We start from the raw sequence: 22,800 nt of genomic DNA, 5'->3' as shown, positions 1-22,800 counted from the left end.
ATGATCCTGTTCAGAATTCCTTTTAATCTATTGGCAAGGATCTCGGCAAATAATTTATAATCAACATTAAGGAGTGAGATAGGTCTGAAATTCCCAACTTGCTTAAACTCTTCTTCATCCTTCGGGATCAGTGTAATATAAGCCTCTTGCCATGATCTTGGCACTGGCCCTCCTTCCATAGTTCTATTGACTAATTTCTGATACACCCCTCCAATCTCTTCCTTAAATATTTTAGAATGCTGGCTGGACAGGCCGTCTGTCCCAGGTGACTTACCCACCTTTGCTTTCTTAATAGCCTCATAAATTTCTTGCAGAGACACTGGCTTATTTAATAAATCTTTTTCTTCTTCCATAATTATTTTCCCCCTTTTCCCTAGAAAATTAGTTTCTAACTTATTTTCATTAATATTCCCTTTCCCATATAATTTTTTATAATAGTGTGTAAGACGTTTTTGTATATCCTCCGATCTTGTCAATTTCCCCCCTTTATCTATTATGCCCGTGATCAATCTTCCTTTCTGCATTTTCCTTAATTTCCATGCAAGTAATTTCCCTGCCTTCCCTCCCCATTCAAATGTTTTTTGTTTACTCCATCTTATTTTATTCTCAATTTCTTGACCCACTAATACTGATAGCTCTTTTTGCAAGATTTTTATTCTCATCACTAGGGCTTCGTTCCTTGGGTTGCTTGCCAGATCTCTTTCTTTCTCCTTGATTTGTCCCTTAATTTCCTCCATATTTTTTTCTCTTTCCCTTCTAACTTTGCTTTTCTGTTGAATATACAGGCCTTGGACAAAGGCCTTACTCGCATCCCATGTTGTTGTTGTTAGATCTACCTCTTCTGATACATTATTCTTAAAAAACTCTTTTAATAATTCCTTCATTTTTTTGACAAATGCCTCATCGTTCAAAATTCTTTCATCCATTCTCCATCTATTAAACTTCCTATTCTTCCCCTTAATCTTTATCATTATTGGGTTATGGTCGGTAATTGATTTAGTCTTTATTTCACTTTTAACCACTTTTTGTAATATACCAGGGGTGGACCATATCATATCAATTCCTTTATTTCTTGAGCTTCTGATCCTAGGACACCTGGGAAAAGTAACATGCTGCTTTGTAATATGTAATGATACATCTCTATGTCCTTTTCTGAAACAGGTGGTGGAGTTCTAGTAGTGGAAATAGTTCTCAATGAAGACAGAACAGGGCCATTGGAAGCTCATATATGCTTATGCTGCTTTGTACTCAAGGGAAAGAACGGACCCCGTCAGAGTACAATGCGCTCCTCAGTGCCGCTGGCTTTAAGGAGATTCAGCAAAAGAAAACAGGCCTCTTTGATGCCATTTTAGGAAGACAATAACATTGACCAAGAACATTCAGTGAGCGTCGTGACTGAACAGATATATTTCTGCCCGATTCTTTGTAGCCATAACTGAACATACTTAATCGCTTTACTTTTATTGTTGTTGCAAATCCTCACCATGTGGAAATATCTCCTCCACCCCCTTGCTTATCATTATGGTTGAACACTGAGAAGCTAAAATAATAATAAAAATTGTTATCGTACATGTTAACCACCGTTGTAAGTAGTTATTACCTTCATTTCCCTGCTTGCCTTTTTTTCTACGAGCACATGAGCCAAACCAGGAAAAAGAAAGAGGTTGTATCCCATATTGCCTCAGGTTATGTATGTATGTACGTATGTATGTATGTCTTCATAGCGCCCAGGATGGTTGCCCCAGGGGGCGTGGAGGGCAACATGAGATGGACGCAGCAGGCCGGGAATGCCTCCTTCCAATCAGTCCAATTGGAGGGGTACAAGACTGTTGCTTCTTCCTCATTCCCTGCCAGCCCCACATTGCTTTGTAAAGCTGGGGTGTGGGTTCGGATTTACAAAGCATTGAGGGGCTGATAGGGACCAGGTGAGGAGCAAAGTGCTCCCTCAGAAAAACTGCACCTGGGGCAATGGTCCCCCTCAGTCTGCCCACGCTACGCCTCTCCCGGAGTGAAACTGCTACATCCACAAGTACTGAAGACATTCACTCCAATTCATTTGAGTCTAGCTAAAGACAATGATTTGCAAGTGTAAATTCGCTCAGCACTACCAAGTCGGTTTCTTTCATGGCCTATCATAGCTATCCAAAACAGGTTCGTGTCCTTATCCATGTAGCACGAATCTGAATGGTTCCTATCTGTGTTTTTAGCATTCCATGACCCTCTGACCCCACTGCATACAATTCCCCTTCCAATGCCCACCCAGCACCTCTTTCCACATCCAAGGGTCACTCTGGGTCACACCTGCTCCTGTTGCTCTGAAAAGCCCCTTGGCCTTCTTGATGTTAACATCCCTCTGTTATGTAATGCATGCTGGGCTTGGGACACCCAAGCTGGGCCCTATTTAGCCCTTTCAGTTAAGCATGGTCACCCTTCTTACACCCCAAGTTCCCTCCCAGTAACAGTGCCAAGCTAGCTTCCCTTTTCAGTTAGCTGCAGATTTCCATGGGAGCTGTCAGAACTGAGAAAATCTTTTTGGAAATTTGGAATAAAATGAACTTGTCTTTGTTAGGATGAATATCAGTTATTAAGATGAATGTACTGTAAAAATGTTGTTTTTATTCCAAGCAGTCCTGGTAACTAGCAATATGGGATGCTTCAAAGATAAGGATATTTCAAAATTTGTATGATGTGGCAGAAGCCATGAATAAAGTATACATTAGTAACAGATATTAAAGGTAGAGGAGGCTTCTCCCTGCCAGATCTGAAATTATATTATGTAGCCTCCTGTTTTTGCTGGATCCAGGAATGGATAAAATTTTAAAATACATATTTATTAGATTTGGAAGGCCCTGACAATTCAGTGTTTCTCACATTTTAAGACGTCCCTATAAAATAAGCCATGGCACGATTTTCATGCATTGAAAAAATATAAGACATACCCCGAAAATAAGCCGTAGTGCTACCATATGTGAGCTCTACTCGGTGAAGAGGACAAAAGTAGCATTTGCGGTGGAGAGGAGAGGAAGGCACGAAGAAGAAAAGAGGGGCGATTAAAGATGCTGCCTCATGAATGACCTCCGTGTGCCTCTCTTTTTCTGCCCCTGTGCGTCTCTTTCTCCCCCTGTGCACCTCTCTTATTCTCCCCCTGTGCACCTCTCTTATTCTCCCCCTGTGCGCCTCTCTTTTTCTCCCCCTGTGCGCCTCTCTTTTTCTCCCCCTGTGCGCCTCTCTCTCTCTCTCTCTCTCTCTCTCTCTCTCTCTCACACACACACACACACACACAGGCCACCTCTCGCTTCCCCCCACCTTTTCCCCCTTCCATTCTACCGGTATGTGCCCAGCCATGAGTTGCCTGTTGATTTCCTCTTGATGGCCGAGACAGAGAGCGAGGCAGGAAAACTGCAGCTACAGTAGGAAAGTGGTGAGCTCTCGCAGACACGCGGGTGGGTTTTTAAAAAACTGACATCCCCTCCCATCTCGTTTTGCCGAGAGACCCAGACAACTTGCATTCCTAGGCTTCAAAGGTTATGCATATGAAAGAAGAGATTAAGGAGATGGATGAAGACAACTTCCTATTATCACCTTGCCTTTGTCCTGAAAGGTAGAAACCTTATTGTAGCCATGAGATCTGGGCATCAAAGGAAAGTACTTAACAGCTATTTGTTGTTGTTGTTGTTGTTGTTGTTGTTGTTGTTGTTGTTTAGTCGTTTAGTCGTGTCCGACTCTTCGTGACCCCATGGACCATAGCACGCCAGGCACTCCTGTCTTGCACTGCCTCCCACAGTTTGGTCAAACTCATGTTCGTAGCTTCGAGAACACTGTCCAACCATCTTGTCCTCTGACGTCCCCTTCTCCTAGTGCCCTCAATCTTTCCCAACATCAGGGTCTTTTCCAAGGATTCTTCTCTTCTCATGAGGTGGCCAAAGTATTGGAGCCTCAGCTTCACGATCTGTCCTTCCAGGGAGCACTCAGGGCTCATCTGCAGTGAGCACTCATCTGCAGTGATCAAGGAGCCCAAGAAAGTAAAATCTCTCAGAGAAATAAACACAGCCAATTGTACAGCATCTGTAAAATCCATATAAAAATCATTTCCCTGTTATGATCCAGCCCCCGAATAAGACACCCCCCGAAAATAAGCCATAGGCTTGTTTTCTTGATTAAAATAAATATAAGACGTGTCTTAAAATGTGAGAAACACGGTAGATTTGGCTGGCATGTGTACTTATGGTATGAAAAGGCAAGAGTACATCAAAGCTTTTGAAAACATTATAAGGAAAGCGATTTTTAAAGTTTGGGAAAAGTATAAAGGATTATTAGAACAGAAAACACCATGGTGGTTTTCTCTATTAGAGACAATATCAGGGGGGAAATTAAATATGGACACTAAATGGGCTACATATATAAAGATCTTAATTGAATCAGAAAGCCAATTAAAATTGAAAGATTTTAACAAAGTTAGAGAGAATGTAACAGGTTGGTTACAATATTTTCAATTGAATGAAATATTCCGTATGACATTTCAACTTTTCAGAGAGAAATAATAGAAAATGTTACTAAGTTAATATAAAAAAGGTATAATCTGCTGCTGGACTGGGAAACGAAAGATGAAGATGTTAAATCAGTTATCCTTAAATGGGCACAAGATGTGGGACACAATATTCAAATGGAGGAATGGGATAAACTATGGTAGAATGAGGTAAAATTTGAGTGGATAGGTGGAGTCCCCCCAAACCCCGGTGACCTGACCCCCGAGTGGAATAATGACTCAAGACAACGTGGTATGGGATTAAAATTGGCCACAACTTTATTAAGTTTCAGATGTAAGGAGACCTTGGCTCAGGCATTGGCCGTTTATCCTTCCCAGTCCCCAGCCAAGCTAAAATAAGGCCAGACATTGAGGTGGAAAATGAGCATTTGGCCCAGAGTATTGAAGACATTTGCTCCAATTTATTTGGGTCTGAATAAAGACAATGGTTTACAAATGTAAATTCACTCAGCACTACAAAGCCTATCATTGCTATCCTAAAGGGTTATCCTGCCTTCATTGTAGCTCAAATGTAAACAGTCCCTATCTGCATTTCTAGCATTTCATTTCCTTCTGACCCACTGCATCCAACTCCCCTTCCTTTGCCCTCCCCACACCCCTGTAATTGAGAATCACACCATGTATGTGAAGAAATAGACTCTAGTTCAGCTCAAGCACATCTCCCCACACCCCTGTAATTGAGAATCACACCATGTATGTGATAAAATAGACTCTAGTTCAGCTCGTCTTGTGCCAGAATAACAAATGTTTGGTCCTTTGAGGTGCCTCCGCCGGACTCTCTTGGTTTTTTTGTTCTTGTTTCTCCTCCGAGCAACTGATTCAGCAAAGCCAATATTAGCTCCTGATAAAGGCTGCAATACTAAACCCAATTAAGTAACTTGGTGGGTGGGGATGGCTACATGCTATTTAATCCAATGCAACTGTTTTCTGAGCAGCCATAGGACTGCAGATCACAACATTGTCAACTTGGGAAGTGTGCCTCATATGATTACAGCTGCTACCTGGGAGCAAGGCACATAAAGGTTAGTCTTTTTGCTGCTCCTCTGGCTTGGTCAAGGACGCTGCAGCCTCCTGCTACATTTAGATCCTCCCACCTTTCCTTCAAGGAGTTCAAGGTGACATCCCTAGTTTTCCCTACTTTGACTTTATACTCAGAAGAAGGTCATTCTCACAATGAGGTAGGTTTGGATGAGAGTTGGTGAATGGCTCAAGGTGAGCTTCATGCAGAACTATCCTGCTTTTCTGTTTTTGCTGTGTCTCCACAGGTATGTGGTCCCTTGCCTTCACCCCTGCCTCAAAGCTTTCTGTTTCTGGATTCTCTGATTCTTAGTAACTCTGTGATTCCATTTTGCTTCTGTGGGAAACTCCTCATTCTTCATTTTCTTTCTCTTGGATTCCCCTTGAGTCCTTTCTCGTGCTCCTTAACTTTTCTTCTTCAGACTCTACCTATCCTCGTTCAGCATTACTACTTGCATATTTTCCTGAATTTCTCTATATTGTTATTACAAATAATTCATTTAGTGAGCTTCTTGGGAATTTTTGCCTTTCCCTTTTGTCGACTTTGGCACAAAAATGGCTCCTACAATGTGACTTGCATGTGACGCTTCTTTGTTCATGTGTTTCTGTATTTTAAGAATTTCCAAATGGCCTCATTTCAGCAAGAGATTTTTCCCTAAACCACCAGCTCTCTCTTCTGATTAATTGTCTCCAATAACTTGTTAATTGTGCATTTCCAGACACCAATTGACTTTACCTCACTTGTCATGTTTTGATAGCACTTTTCCCTCACATAGACAAAGTCAATAATTTCCAGGTACTTCCTTCCTCTTGCACTTGTGAGAAAGAAATGCCTTTCCACTTATGCCTTTCCCACAAACATCTCTGGCCTCAGTCATTTGCAAAGTTCATTGGCATTTATCCAGACTTATTTATTGTTAATTCAGTTTCAGTGAATTCTGAATAAAAGTACCACAAGCAGAGTGCTCTTTCTTCCAAAAACAACTTGCTCATCAGAGGAAGACTGTGAGGTCTCTGACAGACACAGTAAAGAACAATGAATGCGACAGAAGAAGCTGAAGCTCTGAAAATGTTATTTCGGAATCAGCATGCATTTCTAATTCCAAAGGTAAAAGTATTGTCTGCAAAATTTAATACTTGCAAGGAGTTTGAAACTTTCAGCTTGTAAATGGTTGTGTAGAATCAGAAATGCCTTTAAATGACAAGGCAAATATTAGGGTTATAGAGGTCAACCCAGCACAAACAAAGGCAGAAACTTCTAGTGTTGTCACTTGAATGTTTTGATACGAAAATGAGGGGAACTGTGAGTCTGTGCATGAGACCCATAGCACAAGTGGGATACAGCATTAATTTTAAAAAGTCAATAACTATGGACCATTTTGAACTCTTTCCTTTTGTACTCCATCACCCTTTTTGCATCCAGATTATGCTCACTGCCTCTGATCTTGGTGTATTTGATCTGCTGATGGAATCCAAGGAACCGTTGACTTCAGTGACTATTGCTGAACGTCTGGGTACCAGTCCCTTTGGGATGGAGAGACTGCTGGACGCCTGTGTTGGCTACAAGTTCCTGCAAGTGGAGAGGAAGGACAACCAAAGTATTTCTTCTTTATTTGGAAATTTAACCAATACTATAAAGTCAAAATACCATTAAAAAATCAATTTCGGTAAATAACTTTAAACCATCAAGCCAGCAACTGAACAGAATAGCATCCAAATAAGGTGCTGTGGTTAAACAGGTGGCGCTGTGGTTAAACCACTGAGCCTAGGGCTTGCTGATCAGAGGGTCGGCGTTCGAATCCCTGTGACGGGGTGAGCTCCCGTTGCTCGGTCCCAGCTCCTGCCAACCTAGCAGTTCGAAAGCACGTCAAAATGCAAGTAGATAAATAGGAACCGCTACAGCGGGAAGGTAAACGGCGTTTCCATGTGCTGCTCTGGTTTTCCAGAAATGGCTTTGTCATGCTGGCCACATGACCTGGAAGCTATACGCCGGCTCCCTCGGCCAATAATGCGAGATGAGCGTGCAACCCCAGAGTCGGTCACGACTGGACCTAATGGTCAGGGGTCCCTTTACCTTTTTAAGCCTAGGGAAACATCTGAGGTTTGGGAGACATTTGAAGCACATGGAGCTTCCCATATCTCTCTTTGGGGAGCATTCCAGAGAGCAGGTGCTATTCCCAGAAAGGGCTTTCCCCCCAATAGGTTTGCAGATGACAGTCTCCCTTCATGATTGTAAAGGGTGAGATGGAGAGATGGTCTGTTAGTTGTGCTGGTACCTAGTTGTTTACAAATGTCAGTCAGGAAGCTCAGAAGCAAATAGGCAGCTAGTGCAGGTCACTAAGCACCAGTGCAGCTCAGGACATTCAGAGTCTGTCCTCCTGACTTAGATGTTACAATGAAACAAAATTGCCTGCTGTTCATAGATTTCTAATACAGTACTTAGTTCGCTCCAGATATCAGAATGGCCACTCCTAGTGGCTGCTTTTGGCATTTTCGGCCATGTGGCAGCTTTGCACCCTGAAGTTCCACTGCCAGCAGGTGGAGGCCTAGTCTTTCCATACATTTCTCTGGAAGAGAAGCTGGAGAGTTGCAGTCTCGGTGTTGCACTTTTTTACAATGAGGGCAGCATGGCGTGGAATCCTAGAAATGTGTCTTCTGCCGCATTATGCTTGTTTTAAGCATTTTGTCCCTGCAGAATTGGTGAGGGAAAGGGGTTTTGCACAGAGGTGTGAAAAAGTTAATCTTTTGTCCCCTTCATTTTAAGCGCTTTATGGAAATACCAACCTTGCCAATCTCTACCTTGGCAAAAGAAGCCCAAGGACTCAGTATTATTCTTTGAAGTTCAGTGCTGAATTTACCTATATGAGAGCACAACACCTAGCTGATGCTGTGAGGTGAGGAGATTGATAAAAAGGGTAATAAAATGGTAAAACTCACAGACGTTACAAATAAACAAACCTATGATTGGTAGGCACAGCTTTGACAACACATGTAATTGTGTGTGTAGTAAACTTCCTTTAATTGTTTTGTTGAAGAGACTGAAATTTAATTATATAGTTACGATGCTCATTCTTTCTTAAACTAAAACAAATGTTCTATTTCAGGGAAGGAGAACCTCAGACATATAGAATAAATGACATTTCTACAAGAAATTTCTATGAGGCTTTTTACAGGTACAGAAAAATTGTATTGTTCTAGATCTTATTTCTTTTTAAAGAATGGGCAAAGCTTTCCCTTTGCAATCTGTGTGAAACCTATTGCTAACTTTTCTAGCCAGTGTTGCTTTCTCCCCTCTCTGATAGTTATCTTTAATGATATTGGCAGCTCCCTTACTGCATGCCAGACTTGGGATCCTGGTTCCCCCCCCCCCCATTTAAGCATGATGTCTACAATTAGATTCCTTGCTATCAGGTCTTGCATTACACAAACTACATAGGAGGCAACTCCTGGGGGCTGTGGGAGCCTCAGCCCCCACAATAAAATACTTGAGGGGGCAGGTACCCCCCCCAATTTGATGGACATTCCCATTCAAATGATGTGTATGAACTGCATCATGTGATTAGTTATCATGTGATCACTCTATATGACCCTGCCTTGTTTGCCTCCAGTATTTTCTGATCTTGAAGCAGAACTGCTTCCAGTCATAGCAAATAGCCTTTTCTGAGTCTTATCACTGCGGCAGTGCAGTTTCCCACAATCCAGAGGCCAAAAACATCCCCACTTGTGGGGTTAACATATGAGGAAATAGCGACTAAATCCAAAGAAAGATTTAAATTGAAGACATATGAACAAATAAAGGATAGGCTGGCAGGATGGATACAATATCACCAAATTAATGATTTGTTTATGAAGGATAGGAAGAATTTGGGCTTTGAAGAAAAGAAATCTAAATTTCAAATTGAACTTTTGGGAAATAATCAAAAAACGTTGTCTAAAATGTATAACCTACTGCTAGATTGGCACACAATGGATGAGGCAGTGAAGGAATCAATGATAAAATGGGCAATTGACATTGGGCACAACATAGAAATGGAGGCATGGGAAAAACTGTGGCAGGAAAATTTAAAATTTACCGCTTGTACAGCCTTAAAGGAAAACGTTATGAAGATGACCTATCGCTGGTACCTGACACCGGTCAAACTAGCCAAAATGTATAGATTACAAGATAAGGCTTGTTGGAAATGCAAAACAGCCAACGGAGAATTTTTTCATATGTGGTGGGGGTGTCCTAAGATAAAAAACTTTTGGGAAGCGGTCTATAATGAACTCAAAAAGATACTTAGGTACACCTTCAAGAAAAAACCTGAAGCCTTTTTATTGGGGCTGTTAGATAATGAAATTAAAAAAACTGACCAGCAATTTTTCTTGTATGCCACAGTGGCCGCGAGGCTACAAATCGCCCAAAAATGGAAGTTACAAGAGGTACCTCAGATTACGGAAGGGCAAACGAAGCTATTAGACTTGATGGAAATGGCTAAGCTAACCTATAGAATAAGGGATCAGGGTGACGTGAAATTACATAGAGAATGGAGTAAGTTTGTAGACTATGCAAGAAAGAACTATAATGGAATGAAAATGTTGGCGGTAATGAGTTAAATTCTTCATTGTTGATTATCGAGAATAATTGAAATACGCGAGAAGAGAGAACCAATATACCTGCGGGTGGGGTGGGGGGAAGTCCGAGCTGGAGACAGCTATGTATTGTTTGGACTAATATGTAATGTATAAGTTGCTGAAAATGGAAAATCAATAAAAATTTACTGGTTAAAAAAACAACAACATCCCCACTTGCTCACTATGGGGGAATCCTGTACAGGCATTAGAGGCCCTGCCCTTTTTAACAGTTCCTGGAGTTGGAATATTGTGATAGTTGGGGAAATAGTTGAGAAAGAAGGTTTGAAACATGTGGACAGGGGCTACTCATGAAATTCAGCTGCCAAGAGGCAGCTTTTGCCATGGCCAAACTTATCCTTGGGCAAAAACTGGTCACTAAAAAAAAATGGAGTTAAGGAAAAATGTGTAAAGAGAATTCAAAGTTATTTATTGCAATTGAAAACATATCATAAATAGTAGTGCAATATGAGATTGATATATAATTAATATAATATAATATAATATAGCATAGCATAATAAAATAAAATAAAATGAATATAATTGTGTGTGTGTGTCCATTGGTTTCCACTTTTCACCAAAACCTCTTGAGCGATAGCAATGAAATTTGGACACAACGTCACATGCCATTATGCGAGTGTTCCTAGCTACATGGGGTATACAAATGTCACACCTGTGCAAGGTAAAACCCTGTTTTAGGACCTAAAAAGTCACCCAGGAGGCCCTGTTGAGCATGCTGGGAAAAGAACCAGGTTACAAAACATCACCCTCTAGTGGCGGATGCACTGGTACTGCAGCTAGAAAACCTTCCTTCTCCACAGCACCTCAGCTCGCCGTTACAAATTAGGCCAAATGGAAGTGGGGATTCGCCTGGGTGGGGGTTGGGGATAGGAGAGGTCAGGATACGTCATGGATTGGGATAGGGTGGGGGGAATCATAGGGATGAGCCAGGGGGGGAAGGAAGGAACCGGATACATCATGGATCGGGACAGGGTGGGGAGAATCACAGGGATGAGCCACAGCAACGCGTGACTGGGCCAGTTAGTAATATAATATAATATAATAATATAATATAATAATATAATAATCCTTGGGCAAAAACCGGTCACTTAAAAAAACCGTATTAAGGATAAATTTGTAAAGAGAATTCAAAGTTATTTTTTGCAATTGAAAACATAGCATGAATAGTAGCGTAATATGCGATTGATATATAATATCATATGATATAATATAATATAATTATAATACATTGCTTGAAAAATGAGGAGAAGTCAGTCCACTTCAACCCTTCCTTTTGTATGGGGTCCTGAATCAATGCTTAATTATTCCTCAGGATGACTAGTGATATAGGCTGCTGCCCATCAATTAATACACCCAGACCCCTCCATGTGTAGCATTATTAAAATCAGTGCCTCTACTGAGCATGCAGAGGAGCAGGTTTGAAGAGGGGTGCTTTCTCCCCCCCTCCTCTAAGTGGTCATATATTAGAAACCACAGCCTTATTTGTCCAATTCACTGGCACAGATGTGTCAAGGGAAATGAATTCACTGGCACAGATGTGTCAAGGGAAATAATAATAAAAAAACCCTGATGTTTTGAAATTCTGGTGAGATGCACAGCTACAGTAAATGATGTATTATTATTATAATTAGTAGTTGTAGTAGTAGTAGTATTTAGATTTGTGTATGGATTATGCATACATCCCATCATGATCTGTCCACTGGTATCAATGGGAATAAAAGGATGCGGCCAAAGAAGGGAAAGGAAATCCGCACACAACTAAAAAATAACAGCATTATGTGGAATATGGCTCCTGTCTATAACTGTCCTCTGTTCATAGGTATCTCCTCTGTTAACTGACAATGCAATTTTGAATTACTAGAACAGAGAGCGGCTTGCGAGAATTCATGAAACTTATGCATGAGATGTGGCGTCTGTGGAGTGGAGTTGTGTTGAATGCATTTGATCTTTCTCATTTCCCACTCGTTTGTGATGTGGGAGGTAAGTACTATAAATTATCACATGTCTTCCTATGCTGGCACTCCAAAATCATAAGGCTGCTGTTGTAGAACAGGAAACATCTCTCCATCCCATTTTCTCCTGAGCTGTAAGCCCTGTCTTCATCATCATCATAATCATCATCATCATCTGATCTGTATGCCACCTTTCCACAGTTAAAACAATGCTCAAGGTGGCTTACAATATGAAAAGATTCACAAAATTACAAATATAGCAAAGTAGTAATAGAAATAAATAAAACACATTACTTAACGAAACTGAACAATTTCCACATAAAAATAAAGATACAAAATGTTAATATCAGTCAATATCAGTAACAACACAAAAACTCCCAACAAAACTTTCCCCCCAAATACCCCAGTTCTTGCTGGGCAGCAGCCGCAGCCGCAGTCCTTAGGAGGACTGTCAGGCCCCACCCTGGGCCAGTTGGAAAGAGGCACCCTCAGGCACTCAGCGGAGGAGTCAGTGGGGTGGTGTGGAGAGAAGGGGAATAGATGACTTCAGTTCAAATGCCAGAAGTCTCAATTAGGTCCACTGAAAAGAAGTGTGTTTGCCTCAGTTCTGGACACGCCTGCCTGGCAAACTCTCATATCCCTCTCGATAGTATTTTCATTGCTTCTGCTAAACAGGATAGAATTGCAGCACAAGGTTTTGCTTTGTGTTGTGCAAGTACAATATTGTCTTCTCACCCCCTAATAACCCATGACCCAAACTCTGAACTATCACATCCTCAGAACTGCAAAAGTGGCACATACTTACCACAGAATGAAATGACTGGACAACCACTTATCTGGTGTGCTATCTTAGAGATTTGCGCAGGAATCTTTGGGGAAAGCTTTGATATGTACAACGTGTTCATTTTTCCCCTTTGTTTCTCCCCTTAAGGATGTACTGGTGCCCTAGCAAATAAATGTATTTCATTGTATCCAAATTCTACTGTGACCATTTTCGACCTACCTGAAGTAGTGGAAACAGGAAAGAAGCATTTTGTCTCCTCAGAGGAACACCGGATTACTTTTCATGGAGGTAAAATGTTCTTTTATCCTACAAAGGTTCCATCATTTTTCCGCAAACAAGACAGCCATGCACTAAGCAGGGATTGAGAATCGGTGTAGTTATGGTTGGACTACAACTCCCATCATCCTTGACCATGCTGACTGGGGCTGGTGAGAGCAAATACATTGTTGAACTATAGAACTCACTCCCACAGGAGACAGTGAAGGCCACCAATTTGGATGGTTTCTAAAGGGAAAAAGGCAAATTCCTGGAGATAAGTCTATAAATGACTACGAGCCGTGATGGTTATGCTCTGCCACCAGTCTCTGTAAGAATAATAATGATTTCACCATGGTATTCTACTCAATATTGATCCAGATCAGATTCCAGTATATAGTCCTCAGATTAAAAACTTTAACACGTTGCAGGATTTCAAAAAAATAGACCAGAGGCAATTGTATTTAATCCAGCAGAGCTTTACTGCTACTGAAGGCAAATGAGCATAATCATCACAAATCCAATCAGGGCCGGCTCTTCATAGCCCCCCGGTGGCGCAGTGCACCATGGTGCGGGGCTGGTAACCGATTGCGCCCTGCGAGGGCGGGGCGGGCGGCGGAAGGATCTCCGCCCCTCAGCACCAGGGCGTGCGATCTGCTCAAGACGGCCCTGAATCCAATACATTCAGGATTGGCACTGTCCATAAGAAATCCAGTTGCAGCAGACTTAAACTTAAATTTACAATCAATAACCATAGCTGGCAAGTTATCCCTTTTTTACAGGGATTTTCCCTTATGCTGAATAGGCTTCCTCGCGAGAAAAGGGAAAACTTGGCAGCTATGTCAATAACTTATAATAAGTATAACCTCAACTTTATATTATACTATGTACAGAACACCACACCAGAAGGAAAAGAGATAGAAAGTAAAAGTGAAACTCAGGCTCCTTCTGACCATACTTTTATAGTCACCATGACACTGACAGAAAAAGATAAGAGAACCAGTATAAACCAGCTGTACGCATCTTCTCTGAAGGAATAACCCAAACACCATGAACCTTCTGACTGTTTCTTTCACACAGAGAAGCTTCCAGAACCCTCCTGAATTAATTAGAATATGAAAGATCTCTACACATCAGATCAATACTTTCTACCCTAAGAAATACAAAATTATAACTCTACTCGTTTTATTTCAGGTGATTTTTTTAAAGACCCAATTCCAGAAGCTGACCTGTATATATTGTCTAGGACCCTGCACTGCTTTGCAGATGAGAAGTGTGTGCAACTGCTAACTAGACTGCACAAAGCCTGCAAGCCTGGTAGGTGCATGGTGTCCAAGGTGTTTCCTGTGGGAACTGATTCTCATTCCAAGGCACTTGGATTTCCCCCTGGCCCCTTCCCCTTATGTCTGTGTGCCACTCAGGCGCAGCTGCGTTTATTTCTTTATTTCTTGAGCTTCTGATCCCAGGATACTTGGGCAAAGTAACATACGTACTGCTTTTTAATATGTAATGATACCCCTTCCATGTCCTTTTCTGAAACAGGTGGTGGAGTTCTAGTAGTGGAAATAGTTCTCAATGAAGACAGAACAGGGCCATTGGAAGCTCATATATGCAGTATGGTTATGCTGCTTGTTAATCAAGGGAAAGAACGGACCCTGACAGAGCACAATGCGCTCCTCAGTGCCGCTGGCTTTAAGGAGATTCAGCAAAAGAAAACAGGCCTCTTTGACGCCATTTTAGGAAGAAAATAACATTGGCCAAGAACATTCTGTGAGCGTCGTGACTGAACAGATATATTTCTGCCCGATTCTTTGTAGCCATAACTGAACATACTTAATCACTTTACTTTTATTGTTGTTGCAAATCCTCATCATGTGGAAATATCTCCTCCACCCCCTTGCTTATCATTATGGTTGAACACTGAGAAGCTAAAATAATAAAAAAAATTGTTATCGTACATGTTAACCACCGTTGTAAGTAGTTATTACCTTCATTTCCCTGCTTGCTTCCCCACCCCCACCCCAGGAGCACATGAGCCAAACCAGGAAAAAGAAAGAGGTTGTATCCCATATTGCCTCAGGTTATGTATGTATGTATGTATGTATGTACGTATGTACGTATGTATGTATGTATGTCTTCATAGCGCCCGGCATGGTTGCCCCAGGGGGCGTGGAGGGCAATAACAGGAGGACGCAGCAGGCCGGGAATGCCGCCTTCCAATCAGTCCAATCGGAGGGGTACAAGACTGTTGCTTCTTCCTCAGTTTTGTGAGGCTGGGATGTCGGATCGGACTTACAAAGCATTGAGGGGCTGATATGGACCAAGTGAGGAGCAAAGTGCTCTCTTGGAAAAACTGTGCCTGAGGCAATGGCCCCCCTCAGTCTGCCCACGTGAAACTGGGCCGGAGTGAAACTGCTACATCGCAAGTACTGAAGACATTCACTCCAATTCATTTGAGTCTAAATAAAGACAATGATTTGCATGTGTAAATTCACTCAGCACTACCAAGTCGGTTTCTTTCATGGCCTATCATAGCTATCCAAAACAGGTCCATGTCCTTATCCGGCCTACAGTGTGGCACAAATCTGAATGGTTCCTATCTGTGTTTTTAGCATTTCATGACCCTCTGACCCCACTCATACAATTCCCCTTCCAATGCCCACCCAGCACCTCTTTCCACATCCAAGGGTCACTCTGGGTCACACCTGCTCCTGTTGCTCTGAAAAGCCCCTTGGCCTCCTTGATGTTAACATCCCTCTGTTATGTAATGCATGCTGGGCTTGGCACACCCAAGCCGGGCCCGATTTAGCCCTTTCAGTTAAGCATGGTCACTCTTCTTACACCCCAAGTTCCCTCCCAGTAACAGTGCCAAGCTGGCCTCCCTTTTCAGTTAGCTGCAGATTTCCATGGGAGCTGTCAGAACTGAGAAAATCTTTTTGGGAAATTTGGAATAAAATGTACTTGTCTTTGTTAGGATGAATATCAGTTATTAAGATGAATGTACTGTAAAAATGTTGTTTTTATTCCAAGCAATCCTGGTAACAAGCAATATGGGATGCTTCAAAGATAAGGATATTTCAAAATTTGTATGACGGGGCAAAAGCCATGAATAAAGTAACAGATATTAAAGGTAGCGGAGGCTTCTCCCTGCCAGATCTGAAATTATATTATGTAGCCTCCTGTTTTTGCTGGATCCAGGAATGGATAAAATTTTAAAATACATATTTATTAGATTTGGAAGGCTCTGACAATAGATTTGGCTGGCATGTGTACTTATGGTATGAAAAAGCAAGAGTACCTCAAAGCTTTTGAAATCATATTATAAGGAAAGCGATTTTTAAAGTTTGGGAAAAGTATAAAGGATTATTAGAACAAAAAACACCATGGTGGCTTTCTCTATTAAAGGCAATATCAGGGGGGAAATTAAATATGGACACTAAATGGGCTACATATAGAGAGTTATTAATTGAATCAGAAAGCCAATTAAAATTGAAAGAATTTAACAAAGTTAGAGAGAATGTAACAGGTTGGTTACAATATTTTCAATTAAATGAAATATTCTGTATGAAATTTCAACTTTCCAGAGAGAAATAATAGAAAATGATACCAAGTTAATATAAAAAATGTATAATCTGTTGCTGGAATAGGAAGCAAAAGATGAAGATGTTAAATCAGTTACCATTAAATGGGCACAAGATGTGGGACACAATATTCAAATGGAGGAATGGGATAAACTATGGTAGAATGAGGTAAAATTTGAGTGGACAGGTGAATTCCCCCCGAAACCCCGGTGACCCCCGAGCGTAATAATGACTCAAGACAACGTGCTATGGGATTAAAATTGGCCACAACTTTATTAAGTTTCAGATGTAGGGTGACCTTGGCTCAGGCATTGGCTGTTTATCCTTCCCAGCCAAGCTAAATTAAGGCCAGACATTGAGGTGGAAAATGAGCATTTGGCCCAGAGTATTGAAGACATTCGCTCCAGTTTATTTGGCTCTGAATAAAGACAATGGTTTGCAGGTGTAAATTCACTCAGCACTACAAAGCCTATCATTGCTATCCTAAAGGGATATCCTGCCTTCATTGTAGCTCGAATGGTAAACAGTTCCTATCTGCATTTCTGGCATTTCATTTCCCTCTGACCCACTGCATCCAGCTCCCCTTCCTTTGCCCTCCCCACACCCCTGTAATTGAGAATCACACCATGTATATGAAGAAATAGGCTCAAGTTCAGCTCGTCTTGTGCCGGAATAAGAAATATTTGGTCCTTTGAGGTGCCTCAGGACTCTCTTGGTTTTTTTTGTTCTTGTTTCTCCTCCGAGCAACTGATTCAGCAAAGCCAATATTAGCTCCCGATAAACGCTGCAATCCTAAACCCAATTAAGTAACTTGGTGGGTGGGGATGGCTACATGCTATTTAATCCAATGCAGCTGGTTTCTGAACGGCCATAGGACTGCAGATCACAACATTGTCATCTTGGGAAGTGTGCCTCATTCGATTACAGCTGCTACCTGGGAGCAAGGCACATAAAGGTTAGTCTTTTTGCTGCTCCTCTGGCTTGGTCAAGGACTCTGCAGCCTCCTGCTACATTTAGATCCCACCACCTTTCCTTCAAGGAGTTCAAGGTGACATCCCTAGTTCTCCCTATTTCGACTTTATTCTCACAATAAGCTTTTGAGGTAGGTTTGGATGAGAGTTGGTGAATGGCTCAAGGTGAGCTTCATGCAGAACTATCCTGCTGTTCTGTTTTTGCTGTGTCTCCACAGGTATGTGGTCCCTTGCCTTCACCCCTGCCTCAAAGCTTTCTGTTTCTGGATTCTCTGATTCTTAGTAACTCTGTGATTCCATTTTCCTTCTGTGGGAAACTCCTCATTCTTCATTTTCTTTCTCTTGGATTCCCCTTGATTCCTTTCTCGTGCTCCTTAACTTTTCTTCTTCAGACTCTACCTATCCTTGTTCAGCATTACTACTTGCATATTTTCTGAATTTCTCTATATTATTATCACAAATAATTCATTTTTAGAAGTGATTTCTTTAGTGAGCTTCTTGGGAATGTTTGCCATTCCCTTTTGTCGACTTTGGCACAAAAATGGCTCCTACAATGTGACTTGCATGTGATGCTTCTTTGTTCATGTGTTTCTGTATTTTAAGAATTTCCAAATGGGCTCACTTCAGCAAGAGAGTTTTCTCTAAACCACCAGCTGTCTCTTCTGATTAATTTTCTCCAATAACTTGTTAATTCTGCATTTCCAGACACCAGTTGATTTTACCTCACTTGTTAGGTTCTGATATCACTTTTACTCACACAGGCAAAGTCAATAATTACCGGTTCCAGCTACTACCATCCTCTTGCACTTGTGAAAAATAAATCCTTTTCCACTTATGCTTTTCTCACAAACATCTCTGGCAATAATTTCCAGGTACTTCCTTCCTCCTGCACTTGTGAGAAAGAAATGCCTTTCCACTTACCAGTATGTCTTTTCTACAAACATCTCTGGCCTCAGTCATTTGCAAAGTTCATTGTCATTTATCTAGACTTATTTATTGGCAATTCATTTTCAGTGAATTTTGAATAAAAGTACCACAAGCAGAGTGCTCTTTCTTCCAACAACAACTTGCTCATCAGAGGAAGACTGTGAGGTCTCTGACAGACACAGTAAAGAACAATGAATGTGACAGAAGAAGCTGAAGCTCTGAAAATGTTATTTCTCAATCAGCATGCATTTCTAATTCCAAAGGTAAAAGTATTGTCTGCAAAATTTAATACTTGCAAGGAGTTGGAAACTTTCACCTTGTAAATGGTTGTGTAGAATCAGAAATGCCTTTAAATGGCAAGGCAAATATTAGGGTTATAGAGGTCAACCCAGCACAAACAAAGGCAGAAACTTCTAGTGTTGTCACTTGAATGTTTAATACGAAAATGAGTCTATGCATGAGACCCGCAGCACAAGTGGAATACAGCAACGATTTAATCTTATTTTACTTAACATACCTATGTCCTGCTTTTATTTCTGCACTTCAAATGGACTTGAACTGTATTATAATCTTTTTGTGTTTCAAAAGTATCTTGTTCCTTTTTGAAAAGTCAATAACTAAAGACCATTTTGAACTCTTTCCTTTTGTACTCCATCACCCTTTTTGGATCCAGATTATGTTCACTGCCTCTGATCTTGGTGTATTTGATCTGCTGATGGAATCCAAGGAACCATTGACTTCAGTGACTATTGCCGAACGTCTGGGTACCAGTCCCTTTGGGATGGAGAGACTGCTGGACGCCTGTGTTGGCTACAAGTTCCTGCAAGTGGAGAGGAAGGACAACCAAAGTATTTCTTCTTTATTTGGAAATTTAACCAATACTATAAAGTCAAAATACCATTAAAAATCAATTTCGGTGAATAACTTTAAACCATCAAGCCAGCAACTGAACAGAATAGCAAAACAAATAGTTGTTTACAAATGTCAGTGAGAATGCTCAGTAGCAAATGGGCAGCTAGTGCAGGTCTCTAAGCACCAGTGCAGCTCAGGACATTCTGAGTCTGTCCTCCTGACTTAGATGTTACAATGAAACGAAGTTGCCTGCTGTTCATAGATTTCTAATAGTTCGCTCCAGATCTCAGAATGGCCACTCCTAGTGGCTGCCTATAGCATTTTTGACCATGTGGCAGCTTTGCACCCTGAAGTTCCACTGCCAGCTGGTGGAGGCCTAGTCTTTCCATATTTTTCTCTGGAAGAGAAGCTGGAGAGTTGCAGTCTCGGTGTTGCAATTTTTTACATTGAGGGCAGCATGACGTGGAATCCTAGAAATGTGACTTTTGCTCCATTATGTTTGTTTTAAGCATTTTGTCCCTGCAGAACTGGGGAGGAAAAGGGGGTTTGCACAGAGGTGTGAAAAAGTTAATCTTTTCCCCCTTCATTTTAAGCGCTTTATAGAAATACCAACCTTGCCAATCTCTACCTTGGCAAAAGAAGCCCAAAGACTCAGTATTATTCCTTGAAGTTCAATGCTGAATTTGCCTATACGAGAGCACAACACCTGATTGATGCTGTGAGGTGAGGAGATTGATAAAAAGGGTAATAAAATGGTAAAACTCACAGACGTTGCAAACAAACAAACCTGTGATTGGTATGCACAGCTTTGACAACACATGTAATTGTATGAGTAGTACACTTGGTTTTGTTGTTTTGTTGAAGAATTAAAATTAAAATTCTGTAGTTATCATGCTCATGTTTTCTTAAACTAAAACAAATATTCTATTTCAGGAAAGGAGAGGGTCAGACATATAGATTAAGTGACAGTTCTACAAAAAATTTCTATGAGGCTATGTACAGGTACAGAAAATTTGTATATCTTGCTTCTATTTAAAGAATGGGCAAAATTTTCCTTTTGCAATTTGTGTGAAACCTATTTCTAACTTCTATTCACCTTTCCAGTATTTTTCTAGCCAGTGTTGCTTTCTCCCCTCTCTGATAGTTATCTTTAATGATATTGGGAGCTCCCTTACTACATGCCAGACTTGGGTTCCTGTTCTCCCCCCCCCCCCCATTTAAGCATGGTGTCTTGCATTACCCAAACTACATAGGAGGCAACTCCTGGGGGCTGTGGGAGCTTCAGCCCCCACAATAAAATACTTGAGGGGGCAGTCCCCACAATTTGATGGACATTCCCATTCAAATGATGTGTACGAACTGCATCATGTGATTAGTTATCATGCGAGATCACACTGTATTTTATTCAAGTTGGCACCCTAACAGACTAGTTGTGAAGACCCTGCCTTGTTTGCCTCCAGTATTTTCTGATGTTGAAGCAGAACTGCTTCCAGTCATAGCAAATAGCCATTTCTGAGTCTTTTCACTGCTTCAGTGCAGTTTCCCACAATCCAGAGGCCAATGTGTGCTCAGACATCCCCACTTGCTCACTATGGGGGAATCCTGTACAGGCATTAGAGGCCCTGCCCTTTTTAACAGTTCCTGGAGTTGGAATATTGTGATAGTTGGGGAAATAGTTGAGAAAGAAGGTTTGAAACATGTGGACAGGGGCTACTGATGAAATTCAGCTGCCAATAGGCAGCTTTTGCCATGGCCAAATTTATCCTTGGGCAAAAACCGGTCACTAAACAGTATTAAGGATAAATTTGTAAAGCGAATTCAAAGTTATTTATTGCAATTGAAAACTTAGCATGAATAGTAGCGTAATATGCGATTGATATATAATATGATATGATATGATTGTTATAATAATATAATATATCACTTGAAAAATGAGGAGAAGTCAGTCCACTTCAACCCTTCCTTTTGTATGGGGTCCTGAATCAAGGCTTAATTATTCCTCAGGATGACTAGTGATATAGGCTTCTGCCCATCTAATTAATACACCCAGACCCCTCCATGTGTAGCATTATTAAAATCATTGCCTCCACTGGCATGTAGAGGAGCGGGTTTGAAGAGGGGTGGTTTCTCCTCCCCCCCTCCTCTAAGTGGTCATATATTAGAAACCACAGCCTGTAGAATTGTTACATTTTTAATAACACATTCGGCCACCAATGGAAACAGAGATATGCAATGTCTATCCAGATCGAATTCAGATGGAAGAGTTTGGGCATACTAAAGAGTCCTTAGTCGAGTTCTTAACAATGTCATGCCACACACAGCAGAGTTAGAGGAAGCCTTATTTGTCCAATTCACTGGCACAGATGTGACCACAAGGGAAAAAGGGAGAAGGGAATTTGTCAATGGTAATTTAAAAAACTTAGGGTTTGACATATTGGTGAGAGGGACAGTTACAGTAAATGATTTATTATTATTATTATTAGTAGTAGTAGTAGTAGTAGTAGTTTATGGTTTATGGATACATCCCCTCATGATCTGTCCACTGGTATCAATGGGAAAAAGGAGGATGAGGCCAAAGAAAGAAAGGAAATCCACACACAACTAAAATAAAACGGCATTATGTGGAATATGGCTCCTGTCTATAACTATCCTCTGTTCAAAGGTATCCCCTCTGTGAACTGACAATTCGATTTTGAATTACTAGAACAGAGAGCGGCTTGCGAGAATTCATGGAGTTTATGCGTGAGATGTGGAGTCTGTGTGGTCGAGTTGTGTTGAATGCATTTGATCTCTCTCATTTCCCACTCGTTTGTGATGTGGGAGGTAAGTGCCATAAGTTCTCCAAACTCCGAAATCAGAAAGCTGCTGTTTTGCCCTGTATATTATTGTGAGGGGAAAGGCAGTAGATGACTTCAGTTCAAATGACAGAAGTCTCAATTAGGTCCACTGAAAAGAAGTGTGTTAGCCTTAGTTCTGGCCACGCCTGCCTGGCAAACTCTCATATTCCTCTGGACTGTAGTTTCATTGCTCCTGCTAAACAGGATAGAATTGCAGCACCCCCTAATAACCCATGACCCAAACTCTGATCTATCCCATCCTCAGAACTGCAAAAGTGGCACATACCACTGAATGAAATGACTAGACAGCCAACTCTCTGGTGTGCTATCTTAAAGATATGCGCAGGAATTTGGGGGGAAAGCTTTGATATGCACAACATGTTCATTTTCCCCATTTGGTTCTCCCCTTAAGGATGTAGTGGTGCCCTCGCAAAGGAATATATTTC

At 41.2% G+C, this 22,800-nt stretch overlaps 1 protein-coding gene across 14 annotated transcripts in view; it reads left to right on the top strand.

Annotated features, from left to right (window-relative positions):
- Positions 1-22,800, top strand: part of LOC118085691 (acetylserotonin O-methyltransferase) — a 35,259-nt gene that overhangs the window by 11,146 nt on the left and 1,313 nt on the right. For 5 of the 14 annotated variants that reach the window (XR_009557444.1, XR_009557435.1, XR_009557446.1 and 2 more), the window contains 4 exons: positions 13,079-13,219; positions 14,381-14,503; positions 14,729-17,722; positions 19,339-19,453. Coding sequence is in view for 1 of the 14 variants with exons in the window: in XM_060273421.1 (XP_060129404.1) it covers positions 6,600-6,671; positions 6,987-7,161; positions 8,328-8,457; positions 8,668-8,736; positions 12,057-12,175; positions 13,079-13,219; positions 14,381-14,503 (829 nt within the window). In the remaining 13 variants the exon portion in view is untranslated. The other 9 variants (XR_009557439.1, XR_009557434.1, XR_009557440.1 and 6 more) reach the window with 9 other exon arrangements.

The sequence above is a fragment of the Zootoca vivipara genome, chromosome 4 (genome assembly GCF_963506605.1).
Source record: "Zootoca vivipara chromosome 4, rZooViv1.1, whole genome shotgun sequence".
In the NCBI taxonomy this organism is placed as follows: domain Eukaryota; kingdom Metazoa; phylum Chordata; class Lepidosauria; order Squamata; family Lacertidae; genus Zootoca; species Zootoca vivipara.
This window is presented reverse-complemented; position numbering and strand designations above follow the sequence as displayed.